This window comes from Conger conger, chromosome 2 (assembly GCF_963514075.1).
Source record: "Conger conger chromosome 2, fConCon1.1, whole genome shotgun sequence".
Classification (NCBI taxonomy): domain Eukaryota; kingdom Metazoa; phylum Chordata; class Actinopteri; order Anguilliformes; family Congridae; genus Conger; species Conger conger.
Genome location: NC_083761.1, coordinates 24,570,792 through 24,591,888, shown reverse-complemented (window position 1 = coordinate 24,591,888; position 21,097 = coordinate 24,570,792). Strand labels below are relative to the sequence as shown.

General features: G+C 47.8%; 1 protein-coding gene across 4 annotated transcripts in view; it reads right to left on the bottom strand.

Annotated features, from left to right (window-relative positions):
- Nucleotides 1-5,000: 5,000 nt before the first annotated feature.
- The window catches only part of vti1a (vesicle transport through interaction with t-SNAREs 1A), a 187,844-nt gene continuing 171,747 nt past the window's right edge, over nucleotides 5,001-21,097 (bottom strand). For 2 of the 4 annotated variants that reach the window (XM_061227389.1, XM_061227398.1), the window contains one exon: nucleotides 5,001-9,439. In XM_061227389.1, the coding sequence (XP_061083373.1) occupies nucleotides 9,346-9,439 (94 nt within the window). In that variant the 3' untranslated portion in view covers nucleotides 5,001-9,345. The remainder of the gene's footprint in view (nucleotides 9,440-21,097) is intronic. The other 2 variants (XM_061227405.1, XM_061227413.1) reach the window with 1 other exon arrangement.

The window sequence follows — 21,097 nt, the reverse complement described above, 5'->3', positions numbered from 1 at the left end:
CCGACAATCTCCAGCCAGTCCATCTCTGTGTTTGGCTAAACGGCTAGCCCCAGGCTAACACTTTCGGCGTCCGGCATGAGTTTCAGATACTCCGTCTCGCAACTTCTGAATCTTAACACCTGCGCCATTCCAATGTGTATCTCGGCTATTGCAGAGCTTGGAATTCTGCGCCGACCCCGTTATATCCATAGAAGTTCTCGTCAAAAGTTTATTTACCACCAGCCTAGCCTTTCTGCTCCAACCATTCCATCCATCTGGTCCACTGTCGCACGCCTGACGCGTCATCAGACCATTGTCGCACTCGGTGTTTATACGGGAAACACCGTGAGATCTCTGCACACCAGCACAGGAAACACCGCGAGATCTCTGCATACCCAGCATGACAGACAACGTGGAGTGGATTCCAGTGTGCGTGGAGTGGATTTTAATGTATTACGACCCCTACAGAGATTCACCTCCTCATTGATGGTCAAACTGGAACTTTTTAATGCACAGTCCATCAATAACAAATCCTCCTACATTCAAGACCATATCATGGACAAGGGCCTAGACTTCATGTGCCTTACAGAAACATGGCACCAGCCAGAGGTTTACTCTGCCCTAAATGAAGCCTGTCCTCCTGGTTACAGCTATCTGGAGAAAGCCCGCAGCACTGGTCGTGGTGGTGGCCTAGCTGTTATACACCGACAGAAACTGGAGCTGTCCCCCATCCCTCTGCTTACACAGTCTTCATTTGAATGTCTTGCAGTTAAATGTAAGCCCCCCTTCCCTATGACCATACTTCTCATCTACCGGCCTCCCAAACCCAACTCAGCTTTCATCCCAGAGATGCACGACCTTCTCACTACACTCTGTACAACCTCTGCTAATATCATAATTCTTGGAGATATAAATATTCATGTCGACACCCCCTCCTGTCACTCTGCAGCCGAGTTCCTTCAACTACTGGATTGTCTCAACCTGCAACAGCATGTCGACGTCCCCACACACTCCAGGGGACACACCCTCGACCTGGTCATCACAAACTCCGCCCCCATTAGCAATCTACAGGTCTACGATCTGGGTGTGTCTGACCACAAGACCATCTCAATGGAGCTGCTGTTTCCCTCCCCTTACACCAAGCGCAAGCGGCAAATCCATTTCAGGAGCCTGAAAAACATCAACCCAGACGCCCTGACCCTGGACCTCCAATATCTCTCCTCTGGCTCTGCTGACCTCCCCTCAGTCACTGAGTCAGTGGACTTCTATAACCAATCTCTGAGCAGTCTCCTGGATCTCCACGCCCCTCTCAAATCCCGAACAGTCTCCTTCTCGCGCTCAGCCCCCTGGTACACCTGCGAGCTGCGGAAGATGAAGACGGCTGGGCGTGTCCTTGAGCGGCGTCTCAAGGCTTCAGGACTGACTGTTCATAAACAAGCCTACAGAGAACATCAAAAGGCCTACGCTAAGTCCCTCAGGGATGCACGGTCAAAATTCTATTCCAACATCATAAAAAATAGCCCTGGCAACTCCAAGCAACTTTCTTCTACCATAAATCACCTTCTCAAACCACCAACTCTCTCGCACTCAGAGGCAACAGAGGAGAGGTGCAACAACTACATCACTTTTTTCACAAAAAAAGTAGATGACATCCGCTCCCTCCTCTCCAGCTCTGCCGTCCTACCTGTCCCGACTGCTGACCCACAGCCTGGAAGTGCCCAACCTCTTTTTTTGACCTCACTCAGCGAGAGGTTGAGGACATTATTAGGACGATGAAGCCGTCCACCTGCGCCCTGGACCCCTTCCCCACAGCCCTGGTAAAGTCCAACCTCTTCGCCATAAGCCCCCTCATCACCAAGGTCATCAACCACTCCCTCCAAGCCGGTCATGTTCCACCTGCGTTGAAAACTGCTGTCATCAAACCACTCCTCAAAAAACCCACCTTAGATCCTGAAGTTCTCAGCAACTACAGGCCCATCTCCAACCTTCCATTTATATCCAAGGTACTGGAAAAAGCAGTTGCCGCTCAACTTCAAGTTCATCTAAAAAATAACAATCTATTTGAGACATTTCAGTCTGGTTTCCGCCCTGGCCACAGCACGGAAACGGCTCTGGTCAGGGTCACCAACGACCTCCTGATGACAGCAGACACTGGCTCCCCATCCCTCCTCATCCTCCTGGATCTAACAGCAGCATTCGACATTGTGGACCACAACGTCCTCCTCCACTGTCTGCACTCCACCATTGGCCTTTCTGGCACTGTCCACAACTGGTTCACTTCATACCTCACTGGCAGAACTGAGCACGTAGCCCTGGGAAAGGCAAAATCCCACACCCACAATTTCACCTGTGGTGTCCCCCAGGGTTCAGTGCTGGGCCCCACTCTGTTCACACTTTACATGCTCCCCCTTGGCCGTGTCATCAGCAGACATGGAATGTCTTTCCATTGCTATGCTGATGACACACAGCTCTATCTAAAAACAGACCCCATCCCATCTGCACTCCTGCCATTATCCACATTAACCGCCTGCCTGGAGGAGATAGAGGCGTGGATGAAGCTCAACTTCCTACAGCTGAACAGCTCCAAGACTGAAGCCATCCTAGTCGGCACACCACACCAGGTCCGGTCATCCACCATCACCAGCATCACCTTCTCTGGCCAGAACATCCCCCTCTCCACATCAGTCACTAACCTGGGTGTTAGAATGGACTCTCACCTCACCTTCGAGACTCACATCAAACATCTGTGTAAAACGTCTTTCTACCACCTTAGGAACATTGCCAAACTCCGTCCCACACTCACCCTGACAGATGCAGAGAAGCTCGTCCACGCCTTTGTCTCCTCCAGGCTTGACTACTGTAATGCACTCCTCATCGGGATTCCTAGTAACGGCCTCCAGAAACTACAGTATGTCCAAAACAGCGCTGCTAGGATCCTGATGAGGGTGCGCAAATATGATCACATCACCCCCATCCTCAAATCGCTTCACTGGCTCCCCATCTCACTTAGGATTGAGTTCAAGGTCTCCCTCCTCACCCACCAGTGCATACACGGAAATGCCCCCCGCTACCTCAAGGAACTCCTTAACCCTCAGACCTCCTCACGTAACCTCCGCTCTGCAACCACCAACCTCCTCAAACCCCCCAGGACCAAGCTCCGCACAATGGGGGATCGGGCATTCTGCTCGGCCGCTCCCAGTTTGTGGAATGCTCTCCTCGACCACCTAAGGGCACCACAGACTGTGGATACTTTTAAATGAGGTCTAAAAACCTACCTTTTTTCTAGAGCCTTCTGCTAGATTAAAAAAATTTTTTCTCATGTTTTGTATTTCTTTTTTAGCACTTCTGCTTTTTCATCTGTAGCACTTTGAGATTTTTAAAAAATATATAAAGCGCAATACAAATAAAATTTATTATTATTATTATTATTATTATTTCTCTGCCGATTTTCAGGCATGTTCTTGGTGGAAGGTGGACCGATGTTCAAGTCTCTTGGTAGAGGTAACCAGGTTTTTGGCTAATGGTACTTGCTGATGGTCCTGGTACTGGTAACTGATTAAGCCATTGACCTCAACAAGAGTTCAAGGACCACTGGCACTATGTGCTGAAGCTGTACATGGCCATAAAAGTTTTGGTCTCAACTGACCAGAATACTCAGTTCCAGTCACATCTCCAATGACATTTGTCCCAATGCTTGACTATGTTGATTGCTCTCAGTAAGAGCTTTCTTCATCCAACCCTTCCAAGGAACCTGGTACAGAGATGCCGTTTTTGGTTGATTTGGAGACTTGGGGATCTCCAAGATTTGAACTGTGATCCTTAGGTTCTTCATTGCTTCCATCACCTTCACCGTCATCATCACTGTATGGGCAAAACACACTTGCGTCCGCTTCCTGGCAACTGTTCCAGATGTTTGAAACTTTTTGATTATTGCCCAAACCATGTCTAGTGGTATGTTTAACCTTTAAGAATTTTTTGTACCCATTACTTTATTTGTGAACGTCAACAATCATTGGTCTCAAATCTGACAGTCCCATGGCTTTCCTCATAGTGATGATCCCAAAGGGATCTCGCATGCATGTTACTTCATTTTTATATCCTAGCGCTGGTTTTTGTTCCCAGCTCTATAAACTACAGTTGACTCGTATTGCTTGTATTTTAGCACAGTAAAATCTTTAGGATACACTGCAGTCTGTGGTTGTACCTGGTGCTTCTAAGCCTTTCCACTTTAAAGCAGCCTCACTCATCAACCGCTCATCCTGGTATCTCCTCTTCCTGTTAGTGTGAGTGGAAGTGCTCTGTTTTACCTTGGTGTCATACAGGTAGTCCTCCGTAGCCGATGGCAGCTGCCCGGGAGGCAGGTGCCGGCCGGCCGATTGCAATGAAACACCTTTGGGATGTGGTGGAACGGGACATTCACAGCATCAATGTGCAGCTGACAAATCTGCAGAAATTGCACGATGCACTCATATCAATATGGAACAGAATCTCAAAGGAATGTTTTCAACATCTTGTGGAATCCATGCCACAAAAGAATGGAGGCTGTTTTGAGAGCAAAGGGAGGCCCAGCCAGTATGAGTGTAGTGTTCCTAATAAAGTGCTCAGCGAGCGTATTATCCACATAATATACGAAAACTGTTCTGTTTGTATAGTGATACGCACTTCCTACACCAGTGAACACGAGCACTGCAGCACACAGACGATGTAACTGTGGTCATAGGTACATTTCAGGCAGATGATCCAGGGGTTTAAAACAGAAGTCATCTTTATCCAGCCGGCCCTCCCTGCTATCAGCGACACAGAGGAAAGGCGGGTGCCGTGGTCTGAAAGGTGAAGTGCCTTCCCCAAACGCCCGTGAGTCAGGTAAGGCAGGTAAACTAAAACAGAAGATATGTATTTCTCCAGAAACAGCGTGCTGTGATTGCCCCCTGCTGAGAAACAGCATACCGCAAAAGACAGTCAGGAAAAAAAACGCCACACAATAAACAAAACACACAAATAACGATTACCTCCACGAAGGGTATTTGTCAGCAAAATGCAACACTGTTTTTAATGACATTGTGACAGGTCATATGCATTCCACACATTTACACAGCTCACTATTAAACAAAAAAAACAACAGCAGAAGGTTAAAGAGAGATCATCTACACAACCAAGATTAAAGGATAAATACAACACGTCCAAATCGACTGACCAATATGAACACAAGAGCTCAATTACAGGGAGCTTGTTACAATAGTGCTGTACCAGAGGTCATTCCTCTCCAATTGCTTTAATTAAGCAGTATTTACACGCAGACAAAAATAACCAACAAACGCATGTTTTAGACTGTCACAAAAGTATGTATTCAGTACAGATTGGGCAATTGTGTTACTCCATTTAGGAAAAATCTGTATTTCCTGGCTAAATTTTACAATGTAATCCTGCTTTACAGAAAACTGAACCCCTACCGACAACTGCCACACAATGAAGGGACTATACACATGAGAGAGAGAGAGGAAGATAGGGAGAGAGAGAGAGGTAGAGGGAGAGGGAGAGAGAGAGGAAGACAGAGGGAGAGAGAGGGAGGAAGACAGAGGGAGAGAGAGAGAGGTAGAGGGAGAGAGAGAGAGGAAGATAGAGGGGGAGAGAGAGAGAGAGAAGGGGGCCAAACTCATTGGTGTTGTCAAACGTCACAGTGAATTTCTCACTGGACACACGCCACACTTGTAGGGCAGCGACTGTGCGAGCGTCTTGCTCGTAGATGAAATGCAGGCCTCCCATTGAGATCCCACTGTTATCTATTTATCCGTTTACTGCTGCTTCTGAAGACGCCCTCAAACGCGTGCAATCTGTCACATCGGCGTCTATTAAAACACAAAACGAACGCGTGAGAGGTGCGTATCACCCGATAAAGCGTCCGCTTCATTCGGAGGGAGAATCTTCAAATCAGCGGAAAGCAGCTCCACGCGCCCTACACGTGGGGGGGGTGTAAGCAGAACACGGTCAGCGCTGACTAAATATTGTGACAACCCCACGTCGTCTTTTCGCGTTTACTGGGAACAAACAAACAAATAAACAAACAAACAACTTGAATGGCAGACTACACGTTACCTGGTTTTGCAATCAGCAAAAAAAAAAAAAATATATATATATTTATTTTTAAGTATTCATTTTTTTCCCCCCATTTTTAAGTTTTCATCATTACAAATGTGGAATAAAGAATAACAACGAGACAACTGCATTCACAGCACGAAAAGACACTGCACTATCGAAAATTGGCTGGAACAAACAATTGTTCTTCAGATCACATTTCTGATAACCTCTTAAGAGACGGAAAGACAAAGGCTGTCTTTTGCGCTGGATTAAGATACGCGAGATGATTGTGGTCCAGGCTGCAAATGAAGACTAATAACTTCCTCTCCAGAGCTTGTATGTTACTCACAGCTAAAGTCACTTATGGGGGTTAACATCAGACTTAATTAAATATTAAAGTGTGTCTGTACCTGCCGCAGTTGTTGCCCCTTGGAATAAGATATAACCTATTTTTGACAAGTTTTCATCTTCCTCCATGGAAGACACTACATGAAACCAAATCATTGGCAAAGAGGAGGGTAATGAATAATCTATTTCATATTCCAAAGGCACCCGCGGCTCAGAGAGGGGAGGGAGAGAGAGAGGGAGGGAGAGAGAGAGGGAGAGAGAGAGAGAGAGAGAGAGAGAAAAAAAACCCAAGCAGATGATAGCGAGGCAGCCAAGGAGCCTCACGACATGGCTAATGTTTAAATAATAAAAAAGGATATAAACAAATCATTACCCCCCCCTCCTCCCCCCCCAACAGTTGTTTAATGCAATTTCTTAATGAACATAATAGCCAGAACTGATAATGAAAGAAAATAAAAACATCTAAACGGGCGCAGAGTTGTCGGCGATGCTCAATTATTTCCTTGTCAAGTTTTTTTATGATTTAATGAGCTCCTCTGGGAATGACGGCTGTCAGTCAGCCGTGACTTTTTGACACCATTACAACTTCAAATACAGCTGCAGCCACGCCGCTTTCCTTGGGTCTGAAAAACCATCTGACAGGAGGAAGAAGTACGGCACGCACTCACGCACGCGCGCACACACACACAGACACACACATACACACACACATGCACACAGACACAGGCGAGGAGGGCGCTAGCACATACGCATGCGCGCAGACACACACGCGCACGCACACACACACAGGGGTGCTCGCACATACGCATGCGTGCAGACACACACACACACAGGTGAGGGTGCTCATACACGCATGCCCCCACACACACACACACACATACACAGGTCCACGCATGTGCACACAATCACACACACATGCAAACACACACAAATGCAAACGCTACGCTATTTGCAACGGTCATTATCTGATGAGGTTTGTCAAACTGGCAGGAATCCTCCTCCTCCTCCTCCTCCTTTCTTTATTATTCCTCAGCTTAATGATAACTCTCGACGGGTTAGCCCCACATGGGACAGACAGAGCCGCACTATTTTGTTGCCCATTAATTTGAGGCTTTGAAGCCGGGAGCCGGCGCGGCCGCAGCAGAAACAGAGCCCCCCACCACGCCGCTTCCAAAATAAGACAATCCGCCGGCCCTGAAACAGAATACCAAATGGCCTCCGTCGCCGCCGTGTCCCCCCGCCCGTCCCCCAGCACCCCGCCATGAGTCGCGCGCGTCCGCGGAAGCCGAGAGGCCGCAAACGGAACATAAATAAACGAAGAGCGACAACAAATCGCTAAAATCCGCCGTGACCATTGTTGTGGTTAAAAAGAACGATGGCTTTTGCGTCTTTATTTCAAAATTGAAGACGAAGCACAATTCGATACTGCAAGAACCCGAACGTGATAATCTTGGAAAGAGGTATGCGTCGGTTGGTGTTGTCCCCCCCCCCCTCTGAGGTGAGGCTATGGGCCTGGGCCTGGTTCTTCCTGTCTCTGTGAGAGCGAGATACGTCTTTACGGGGAGACGTATATCATAGACACGCTAAACGCCAGCGCGACGGGGCCCACCACTTTTCATTTTATGAGAACAATATAACGCATTTTAAAGGCCTCTAATGGATTCAGAGGTGTCTTACTGCGAGTCGGTCCCGCTGCCATGACGCTGAACTCTGCCTATACACAGACCAGACCTGGGTCAAATACGTCATCGTTTTGGATTCAAATATTGACTGGACTGATCTGATCTTGGCCAGGTGCAAATGAGCCAACTGAGAGGACCAGAAGGTGGGGTTTGCACTTTTTGAGAGTATTTCATAGGTTCCAATACACCAGACAAGCTCAGTAAAGCGTGGAAAAGTATTTGAATCCAAAACAAATAAATATTTGACCCAGGTCACACAGACCACGTTGAGCCGGACAACTGAAACACACTAGCTTCATTCTCTACGAGTATTTATATTAAATGACAATCTGTGAAATAACATTGTAATTTTTTCCAAAGTTTTGCTTGCTCCGCTATAGATATTGTGCATTATGAGGAAAAACCAAGACTGGTCATGTTAGCTCACATTTCGAAAGAGATACAATTATGAAACATAACAGGAATGAACTAAGTGTAGCAAAAAACGAATGGTTTTACTGTATTTATTGTTTCTATCATAAAATACATACTTGCGAATGAGAGTATAATTTTTTTGAAAACCCCTCTCCAAGATACTGACCAGAGCCCCTTTGTGCCAATATAACTGTGATGAGCATGGTCACCAGTGATACTACTTTACCTACTGAAATAAGCATTGTACCTCAGTGCATTTGATGACTTTATCAGTTAACTGTGCAAGTCTTATTGTCTATATTGCCCACATCCCCGATGGTCGACATTGCTTAAAATAAACCTTAAATGCATTCCGGACACGTCCATGGAAACATTTACCGTATAAAAAGGAGCTCCAGTCGCACAGAGGCTACCCCGAGAGACTACCCCGAGACTCTTCTTTCGCAAAACAAAATGGCGGCCACCTGCATGTGCCGACGGTGGCGTCACCCGCCCCCGACCTTTCGACTGCCCCACACACCCACCACCACCTCAAACAATCTTCAGACAGCCACGGCGATCGATTGTGTGTTTCTACAGGGGGGAGGGGGGTCCCGTGCAAAGATAGTTGAATGACAATAACGACGGTAGGATGGACAGAGAGCGAGGGAGAGACGTCCAGAGTCTGTGTGAGGGGTCTGGCTGGAGACCCCCCCCACCCCCCTTTGTCACGGCATAAAAGATGATTCATGTGACCAATTTGTCCTAATTACTCCAGACCAAACTCTTCTGTCACTATTAATCATGTGGGAAGGGGGGGGGGTACTAGGGGGGAGAAGTGGTGGTGTTGGGGAGGGGGCGGGGTCCTTCAGTGTCCTCTCAGGTTGAAGTAAAGAGCCAGGATGATGGTGAGGAGGATGATGGCTCCCAGGATGAAGAGGAGGACACGGTTCTGGATGATCCTATGAGGGGAGAGAGAGAGGGAGAGAGAGAGGGACAGAGATGCTAAGTCACAGCTCAAACAACACGCATCAATATCCTCACAGTGACGTACATCACATATACTGCACATGTAAAGTATATTCGCAAGAAGAATCAAAAAAAGAATAAAGCATATTACACGCAGACACTTTCATGGATTTGAACACACACCACACAAACACACAGTTTCTAACGCTCTATATCACACACACACACACACACACACACACACACACACACACACACAAGCATGCAAACACACACTCGTTAACGCTCTATATCACACACACACACACACACACACACAAGCAGGCAAACACACGCTCACACAAAGTGTGAGTGCGCACACAGGCACAGACACGGATGCGAAAATGTTGACTTTAAAAGTTTTTTTTTTTATTGTAAGCTGGAAAAAGTGGCTCATGCATTTGCTAGAGGTAATAAAATCAGTAAATTACTGATGGAATTCTCCATAAATATCCCGCAGAAACTCCACTTTACTTTTCCTTAAAAACTGTTTCTAAATGTTCCCGCAGTCACCTTAATAAACTAAGGCAACAAAGAGATCTTTGAATTTATCAGGGGAAAAAAGAAAGAAAAAGCAGTTAAGGAAGAAAAAAAAAGAAGACAAAATTGCAGAGAGGATGAAAAACAAGAATAAAAAGTACAAAATCTGGTCATAACTCTCTAGCGACGGCCCCTCCCCCCTCTGTCTCCTCTGACAAATGACAAAATTATCACATTTGCTGACATGCCTTGGAAAAATGGGACCAGTGTCCAGCGTTGTAAGCAGGAGATGAATGGGCCCAGTGATAGCCATTCATCACTTGCACAGTGGACCCTACCCTGTGTCCCAGCCCATGTCCCGCACCGCCAGCAACAACCCCCGCTGCCCACCGCGCTTACACACGTGCACCCACCCGCACGCTGTTAAAAAAGTCACCAAGGAAAGCAACAACGCGCACCCACCCGCGCGCTGTTAAAAAAGTCACCAAGGAAAGCAACAACGCGCACCCACCCGCGCGCTGTTAAAAAAGTCACCAAGGAAAGCAACAACAGCAACAACAACACGCACCCACCCGCGCACTGTTAAAAAAGTCACCAAAGAAAGCGACAACAGCAACAACACGCATCCACCCACACGCTCTTAAAAAAGTCACCAAAGAAAGCGACAACAGCAACAACAACGGGCACTCACCCGCACTCGCTTACAGTATAGCTGTCTAAACAACATTCACCAAAGAAAGCAACAACAATCAAGCGCCACATAAGAGGGAGGTAAGAACGGTTGTCTGGAGGTTGCCAGTTCAATCCCCCTTTTGGGTGTGTTGAATGTCCCTGAGCAAGACACCTAACCACAAGTTGTTCCAGATGAGCTGGTTGGTCCTTGCGTGGCAGCTAGCTGCCGTTGGTCTGCGAGTATGTGTGTAAATAGGTGAATAAGTGTCATCAATTGTCAAGCGGTTTGCATTAAAAAAACAACCCTATATAAATGCAGTCCATTTACCAATGGCCGTAATGATCATAATGATAAAAAAAAATGGCAGAAATTCTGGAGGCAGGGGTGGGGTCGGGGTTGTGGCCAGGGGCAGGGGCAGGGGCAGGGGCAGGGCTGAAGACGGGGGCTCGGGGAGAAGGAGCTGAACTTTGCAGCGGAACTTTCCGCGGGGTTCATGGAAACAGGGGCTGCGGTGCCGATGTAATTTGCGGCAGTGCTTGGACGGAGGGAATTAATGTGTACATGTTTAGCCCCTTGGCTCTTTAATCATCATGCATAATTCAGAATGATTATTTATCCGCAAATGCCCAGCAGTGATGCCAAGATGGATCTTGCTGGGGGTCATGCTGGTTCTCAGGCCAGGGAGGGAAGGAAGGAGGGAGGGGAATTGGGGTACGGGGGTGATTTATGTCTTTGCGCTTGCAGAGGGAGGAAAGGCGCACTTTTGTGGATTCAGACTAACTGCTAGGCAGTTCCCCCGACTTAGAATAAGACATTTATGGAAGGAGGAACTTATATTGCTTCTTGCACACAGCGCCTGTTGTCGGTTTCATTGAGTGCCGAAGTCACAGCTGTTGCACGGGACACAGGAAAACGCAGGAACTGTGCACTACATTCTTCATGCAGTCCTCAGTAGAAAGAGCAGTGTTTCCACTGCAAACAAATGTCCAGAGGAGGGGACACAGTAACACTGGACAGTTATTTTGGGCAGTACCATTGTACTGCATCACTGGACAGTTTTGTTGACCAGTACCAATGGGCAGTCTCCTTAGGAAGCTCCACTGGGTAGTTCTATGGGGCTGTACCTTGGGGGAATCTTGTTGACCAGTACCATTGGGCTGTATGATCGGACAGTTATTCTGGGCAGTACCTCTGGGATGCATCTTTGGGCCGCATTGTCAACAAGTACCATCAGGCTGTTATTTTGGGCAGAACCGTTGTGCTGTATCAATGGACGTTTTTTGGACAGTATAATTGGCCAGTATGGTTTCATAGACATGTTAGACAGTACCACTGGGTTATATCATTGGACAATTTTGTTGGGTGGAACCATTGGACAGTATAATTGGACAGTTTGTTGGGCAGCACAATTGAACTGCATCATTGGACAGTTTTGCAGACCAGTATCAATGTGCAGTCTCCTTAGGCTTAGAGTAGGCTTACAGGGCAGTACCATTGGGCTCTGTCACTGGACTATATTTTAGGCAGTACCATTACAATGTATCATTGGATAGACTCATTAGGCAGTACCACTGGGTTCTGTCGTTGAACAGTTTAAAAATATATATATCATTGAACAGGTTTGTTGGGCAGTAGCATTGGGTTATATACTAGGACAGGTTTGTTGGGAAGTATCATTGGCCAGGTTTGTTGGGAAGTACCATAGGCCTGTATCATTGGAAGGTCTTGTTGGGCAGAACCACTGGCCTGTATCATTGGAAGGTCTTGTTGGGCAGTACCATTGGCCTGTATCATTGGAAGGTCATGTAGGGTAGTACCATTGGCCTGTATTATTGGAAGGTCATGTAGGGTAGTACCATTGGCCTGTATTATTGGAAGGTCATGTAGGGTAGTACCATTGGCCTGTATTATTGGAAGGTCATGTAGGGTAGTACCATTGGAAAGTTGTTTGGCAGTGCAACTGAACAGCACAACTGGCAAACCTTCTTGTGTGGTCCCCTTAGGAAGAACCAGCAGACAGCTTCGTTAGAGAGTACCGTCGAACATTCTGGCGGGGCCGTGCAATGGGGAATGCGACTAAAAGCACCATGTGACAGTTAGAACGGACAGTACCAACTGGAAGGCCTTCTGGGTGGTACCACTATAAGGTCCAAATGGACAAGCTTGCATGAGAGTGCTGACTGGATCGACTGAGGCAAGTTGGGGGTGCAAATCAGTTCTACCGCCTGGATTAGGCACTACTAGGAACTCAAGTAAGCAAGGGAGTACTGTACCGCTTGGCTTATAGACTATATCACTCATTACTCATTCTCCAGGGAATGTGCTTGAAGCGTCCAACCAAAACAAAAGTGCGCATTGCTTGCTGTCAAACGGCACCCTGCACCTGAGAGGTGAACCATAAGTCACGACGGAGAACAAAACTCTAAACGAGGCTTCGGCCTGGTAATTCTAATGAAGAGGACACGAATACGGTTCCCATTTATGCGTCTAATAGTCGCCCGCCAGACAAGCCACGCTGTTTGATGTGGGGCGGTTCGGCCTCTTTGTTCTGGCCTGCTCCTTTAGTGTGCACTTTGATTCCATAAGCACACTCACCGTCCCCTTTAAATACAAAACAAAACAAAAACACTTACTTTCACAACTTCTAATTGCAGCTATTTCTAACAGCAATAGCAACAAAAAACTACAATAATAACAAAAATAACAACTGTGACGGACGCAGCTGCAACAAAAACACAAATAGCACAGTATACAGTAGAAATGAATTTATCAGGTCTTTCTGATGCAAATGGCAGAGGAGGCTTGGGTCAGGAGCGTAAGCGAATGCATGTATTCAGACAGGGCTGTCCATGACTCTGCCTGCCTACAGTAATGTAGATTAATATGCCTTTGGTACAGCTGCTCTGACATTCATTTGGTAGGTGGGAGGAGAAGGCCCCAAGGCAGCCCTAATGCTAATCCAAAAGGGATTAAAATGGAGTGATATTCACTGGAGCAATGTTTAAATCTATTTAAAAAATGGTATCTGTGACACTTTAAGAGTGTAAGCCCTGGCCTCTGACAGCCGGCAGAATTAACCCCAGCCCCGATAGCCCCTTCTTCCCCCCACCCCTCCCCGCACTTCAGACGGCCGCCGGCTCCGTGCGTCAATCGGGCGGCCCTCATTGGCGGAGCTTCCCGCCCTCCCGTCATGTTTATTAAAAAGAGAGCGAGATAATCAGACGGTCATTATTAATGGCGGCTCTCTCTCTGTGGTTGTCGGGGGCCTGGCGATGCTTTATTATTTATATGCTGTCACTTCCTGTCCGCTGTCAGTTCGCTTAATCTCGCACAAAAAAAAAAAAAAAAAAAAAAAAAAAAACCAGGGGGAAACCGAGAAGGTCCGGGGACTTTTATTTTGGAAGCGGTTTTGAATCAATGAAAAGAGGTGCAAAATTAGCTGAAGTTAAAACATGAAAAAAAAAAATGAATGCAAGCATCTTTGTGGCGACACCAGGCCCAGACACCACGTTAAATGTGGAAACATTAAAGTTCAGACTCTCCCCAGGAGAAACAATGGAGAGAAATCTGTCTTCCCAGGAGAGAAAATGTATGTAACTTTAACAGACCTTATGTGCATGAGTGCAGTCAACAATAAGAGGAGGACTCTAAACTTCATTGGAGATCTCCCTGTGCGCCATTTTAGATGCAGCAACATCAACCGGGCCAATCATCTCCAGGGACAATGGAGATTCGCCTTATTTTTCAGAATAAGGACGGTAAGTCGGGGCGAGACTGCGACCTCAAACGAAAATTCCCGCGGAGTGGCTGGAACAGCACCGCGACCCCGAGCGAGCGACCTGCGGCAATTGGCCGGGGTCACCGCACAAAACGCCCAAAACCAAACCCGAAAAAACCTCACGCAAGAACTTTCTTTAATGCAGAGCTAATTGAGAAAATCTCTCACACCGGATAAACTCCCGGAACCAGTGTGACACGGGAAAAAAAAGTCCCCAGCACATGAAACAAACCACGGCTAGAGGAGAAGCGGGCGATAAACCCAGAAGACGACTGATAAAAGAAAGAAATGGGGGGAAAAAAAACAGAAATCCAAAAAAGTCCGTTTAACAGGGGAGGTGGTGGAAAAGAAATTCCTCAGAGACAGATAAAAATAATGAGGACTTTTCTGTCAGGAAAGATTTACAAAATCATACCAGTGTTATTAAAATTTAAAATCTTTTTTTTTTTTTTTTTTTTTCAGCAGTTTTCCAGCACCCCTTATTACCCACTCTAATGAGAGCAAGGATACACCTCCACAACGTGAAAAACTCAAACCTCAACCCTTCATCTTCAGGGCGCAGAGTACACATACACACACACCTCCGTAGATGTGGACACACACATACGCGGAGGCACAAACACACACAGCATCAGAGTACGCTAACACACACAAACACGCCACCGTACATGTGGAAACACACTGATACTGTATACACACACATGCAAGCACAAACACACACACAGCATCAGAGTGCGCGCACACACACGCACACACACGCACACACAGACACGCACATACACAGACACACGGTCAATCAAAGAAAAAGAAATACACACCCACATACTCTTGCTCGTGCACACACACATACACAAATGAAAATATGACCACTTTAGAAAATCTAAAATGCTGAACCAAAATTTCTCTTCTTTTTTTCCACAAGGCCAGTAAAAGGAATATAAATGTGCTGCTGTCTGAGCCGCTCAGGTTATTTAAAGACCCAGGGAGCAGTGCTCACGGGTACAGAGCAGGGCGATCAATGTATTCACAAACGCTCCAACTGACGGACAACCTGCAGCCCCCTCCAACTCAAAGTCTGTGTGTGTGTGCGTGTTGTGTCTGTGTGTGTGTTAGCAATAGCGAGGGCTAACCATTCCTTGCTCGTGATCCTAACGCTAACAAAAATCAATATTTTTATTTGACTTCCTTTTCCCCGTCTTCCCCTCTTTCCGAAGTGCGCGCGCTTGTCGAGCCGGCCATTTTTACGCCCGCGTTCTGCCGCCACGGAGCGGAGGTTGGCGGAGCGGAGGTTGGCGGAGCGGAGGTTGGCTAAAATGCGCAAGATGCGCAAGCGGCACTGCTGTGTTCAGTCTGTGAGCTTGAAACGGAAACAACACTGAAAATCGAATAAAATACATCGCCCTCACCTTCTGAGCCATCAATTACACGGAGCCAGTAGGCTAAATGGACTGATTTCACAATCCTGGACAGTTGTAACAAAAAAGGAGAGAGAAAAAAAAGAAAAGGAGAGAAAGGGATAGACTACCCATCTCCCCCCCCCCCCCCCACCTCAGCGCGCAGTTAAGGCTGGGGGCGTGGAGCGCTTTAAACGCACGGCTTGGGGATCTTCCCCAGCTTTCAAACTTGCCTTTGAGTTGCCAGCAGCCGTGTAGAAAAGAGAGAGGGATTTTTCGGATTTCAGGCCGGCGGTGGCGTACTGCTCATAAATTAGAGAGTACGGGAGATGCTGCGCTCTGGATGGAGTTGCAGCCGCGTTTACGCGGTCCGGACAGCGGGGGGATGCGGTACCTGGAGCGGTTTCACCGCAGGCGGGAGAGTCGAACGAGATGCAAAGTCTAAGTGAAGGGTGCGGTTCGGTGGCGCATCCACTAACTCTGCAGCCACGAATGCTGCAGACGTCGCCCCGCTGCCATGCCAACGAACCGCACCCGAGAGTTAGCAACCTGACCACACAGCCATACTGACACACCACACCCGAGAGTTAACAACCTGACCACACAGCCATACTGACACACCACACCCGAGGGTTAAAAACCTGCCCACACAACCATGCCAACGCACCGCACTCGAGAGTTAAAAACCTGACCACACTGCATTACATTACATAACGTTTTATTTAGGTTACGCTTTTATCCAGATGGACTTACACCGGGGATTGACCCACCAACCTTCCCATTTATGTACCTTAACCACTAGGCTACAGGCTGCCACTACTGTACCAACACAACACACCCAAGCGTTAAAAATCTGACCCACTGCCATACCAACACACCGCACCAGAGTGTTACCAACCCGACCCACTGCCATATTAGCTTAATAGAAGAATGGCCTCCAGTGTCCAAAACAACCGCACTGCCACACCAACTCACTCCAACAACCGCACTGCCACACCAACTCACTCCAACAACTACAGTGCTATATGTCCACCAATGACTAAAACATTATGACCACCTGCCTAGTATACAGTTAGTCCTCCGCGAGGCAACAAAACAGCTCAGACCTGCTGAGGCATGGACTCTACAAGACCTCAGTAGGTGCCCTGTTAGTAGCGGATCCTTAAAGTCCTGCAAGTTGCACGGTGGAGGCGACATGGATCAGACTTGTTGTTCTAGCATATCCCACAGATGCTCGATCGGATTGAGAGCTGGGGAATTTGGAGTCCAGGGCAACACCTTGAACTCTTCCTCATGTTCCTCAAACCATTCCTGAACAATTACTACAGTGTGGCAGGGCACATCATCCTGCTGAAAGAGGGCACTGCCATCAGGGAATACCGTTGCCAAGAAGTACCTGGTATGTAAAAATGAGCATCCAACACCATTGGCCTCCTTCCCACAGTGCATCCTGGTGCCATCTCTCCCCCAGGTAATTGGCAAACACATATCTGGCCGTCCACAGAAATGGACCAGGCGGCCTTCTACCATTGCTCAAAGGTCCAGTTCTGAGGCTTGCATGCCCATTGTAGGCACTTTTGACGGTGTACAGGGGTTAGTATGGGCACTGTCACTGGTCTGCGGCTACCCAGGCCATACCCAGCAGGGCGCAAGGCACTGTGTTCCCTCCCGTAACCATCATTACCACTTTGTGTGCCACAGTAGCTTTTCTGTTGGTTTGGACCACAGGGGATAGCCTTTTGCACATCGACCAGCCTTGGGCACCCAACACCCTTTTGCCGGTTCCTGGTTTGTCCCTCCTCGGACCACTGTCGGTAGGCACTCACCACTGCTGACTGGGAGCACCCCACAAGCCTTGCCTTTTTTGAGATGCTCCAACCCAGTCATCTGGCCATAATGATTTGACCTTCTTGTCTGCCCATTTCTCCTGCATCCAACGCATCGACGACACAAGAACCGATGGTTCACTTACAGTCTAGTATATTACAGACCTTGGCATGCGCCGTTGTAACTAGATAATCAAAGTTAATCATCTATGAGTGGTCATCATGTTTTGGCTCATCGGTGTTGAAACCCCCTCATACTGGTACCACGGCATTGTTCTCTGCATTTCCATCATTACGGCAAAAAACCTGAGCTCCTTAACTGAAGTGTAGCCCCGTATTTACTCCAACTTCAAAACCACTTTCACCTGAAGCCAGCCAGCATCCATACTCCGCCACTATGAAACGGATACAGACACTTCCAAAATGCATTAAACAGAGAATAATGACTGGAACAAAACAGTCTACTGAGTTTACTGGATTTCAAGAAGACACCCCCCCTCATTTTGCTAAGTTGAAAGGTATAAGGTCGAGAGAACGAGATGGCACTCGGGATTCTACGGTAGTTGCGCTATGGTACTCTTGAGACAGAAAGAATGAAACGCTTCTCAGGGCCTTTGGAGAAGCCAGGGTTCTCCAAAGTGCCTGTTATGTCGCCCACTGACGACAAAAGCGTTTTCAAGCCGGGAAGTCAAGTTGTGCCGTGCTGCCATGTTGTACAATTTTGAGCCAGAGACTGTGCAGTAGGGAAGCCCATGCAGCTCTTGCAATAAGCGTGAGAGTGACGTAATCTGTCCCTGATTACGTCACAAAGAATCGCTGTATTGCCCTAATAACACAATAACTTGAAGAAAATTGGCACATGGGGAGGCATTAGATGAAGAAAAAAAACCACAACCACATTTTCTTGTGGAAATAAATGATTGACCTTGTATTTTGACCGCAATTGTACCATTCAAAACGGGTCTGACTGACCTATACTGCAGACAACCGCAGTGGCGCTAGTGAGCACCCTTTCTCAGCATGACCAGCAAATGAGCTTCAGAAAAGAAGCCACTTGGGCGCAAACAAACAAGCAGGCGTGGGCAGTGGCGATAGTGATAACGATAGCGCGTTTGTAAATGGCGCTGGTTTGAGTCGCGGGAGCGGCGGAGGTAAGCGCCGAGCGGAGCTCCGTCTCCGCGTGTCAGGGAGCTGCTCCTGGAGGCTCGCCCAGACGCGGGCAGCGGGCAGCGGAGCAGCGCCGAGCTCTACAAGTTCATGCATTTTTTATTTGGCAGCTAACAATCCGACTGGCGGGCCCGGGCTGGGACTGGGACCTTTCCCTGGAAAAGGTGTTGGAGGGAGGGTGAGAGAGACAGGGGGGGAGAGGGAGGAGGAGAGGAAGAGAGGGTGAGGGAGAGGGTGAGAGAGACAGGGAGGGAGAGAGGGTGAGGGACAAGGAGAGGGAGAGAGAGAGAAGGAGGGAGAGGGTGAGGGAGAGGAAGAGAGACAGGGAGGGAGAAGGAAGAGGGAGAGAGAGGGTGAGGGAAAGGGTGAGAGAGAAGGAGAGGGAGAGAGAGGGAGGGAGAGAGAGAGCAAGTGAGAGAGAGCGGGCAAGAGAGACGGCAAGTGAGAGAGCAGGAGAGTGAGAGAGAGAGAGGAAGAGCAAGAGAGAGAGCAAGTGAAAGAGGGAGGGGGGGAGAGAGAGGTAAAAAAAACACCTTGTTTGCAGCACTTTTGCAGGATTTTTTCTGAAGTTTCGCCTGCAGCACAGCAGCGCAGCTGCAGTCTCCTGCTCTGTGTGATGTATGGGTGGCTTCTTCTTATTTCTCTTATTTTTATACACACACAGATCACTCCTCCTTGCTGGCGGCCTGCCAGTTCTGGAGCTCCCCTCGCCTCCCCCTCCCCCCCCGCGCTCCCCCGCGCTGTCCCTCAATCTCTCCCTCTCTCCATCCCTTACTCCTTCCCCTTTTCTGCTCTCTCTCCATTTCCTCCTGCATTTTCTCTTCTTCTCTACCCCCACCGCTGGTCCCCTCTTTTTGTCTATCCTCTCTTTCTAGAGGGAAGAAATTAATGTTGGTGTCCCATACAAATCCGCGCGATTCTACCGGTGACTGCCCTGTCCATCTGTGTGTGTAACTGTGGGCCCACTGTATCAAACTCTACCTGCAGCACACAGTAGTGCGCTCTATCTGTGGCAAACTGTATTACACTCTCTTTAGCTCACTACATCAGTAGCAAACTGCAGTACACTACGTAGCAAACTGTATTACACTCTCTTTAGCTCACTACATCAGTAGCAAACTGCAGTACACTACGTAGCAAAATGTATTACACACTCTCTGTAGTGCATTAGATATGTAGCAAACTGTAGTACACACTTTAGTGCACTCTATCTATAGCAAACTGTATGACACTCTCTTTATGGAACTAGATCTGTATTTCTAAGAACAAATTATTCCTATCCAGATCCAGACCTGGTTTTATTTAAGGACCAATCCAGATCCAGTTTTATCTAAGGACCGATTCAGATCCAGACACAGTTTTATCCGAGGACCTATCAAGATCCAGGCCTAGTTTTATCAAAGGACCGATCCAGAGCCAGGCTTAGCTTTATCTTAGGACCTGCTTTTATCCAAGGACAAAATGCTCAGACTATGGACAAATCAGACTGACCTGGCCTTTCTCTGAACAATTCCCGCTTTCGGTGTCAGCCGAACTTTACACAAACGGATGAAATGTCTTCCCCAGCGGAGATCCTACACCGGGAATTGGACACAGCGGATAATATAAACCGTACACACTTTGGGACCATGCAAGCCGTACGGTTTAAAACGTGCTCCTCCTGTCACCCTGCTGTACCAGTAACACTACACTCCGCATGCAAAAACGCCGCTGTAGAATGCTGTTTATGGGCCCTGTCTAAATCTGCCCGGCCGAGGGGGAACCGTGTTACACAGAGGGTACCCTCACAAACCAGACTCTCCGTAAATACAGGACACAGAGAAACCAAACCTCTGAAAAGGCCAAGGCCGCATGAAATAATAACTTCATTTTCAACTAAAAACGTCAAATGGCGCTCTGCAAGAAAATGATTAAAGCGCCTTGTTTTCGCTAAACCGGAAAAATAAAAATTATATACGGCAGGCACACCAGACTGAATTCAGCGATTCACGGAAAGTCAGAGCGGTGTTGAAGCTGCGAGAAGATGGGAACTGAAGCACTGGAGAAAGGAGGGGGTGGGTTGGGGGGGGGGGGGGGTCCTGAGATTTAGTCAGCGACTTGCGAAATATTAGTAGCGCCCTGCACGCTGTTTATATCTTAAATAAATTACTTTCTCACAATTTCGATTCCCTGCTAAGATTTCCGACACAAAGCCCTCCACATTCCTCCCGAGCGCCAGCTGTGTATTATATTACAGGGTTGCTGAAAGGGCGTAACTCTACCCACGGATCCGCAGGACTCGAAAACTATGATGC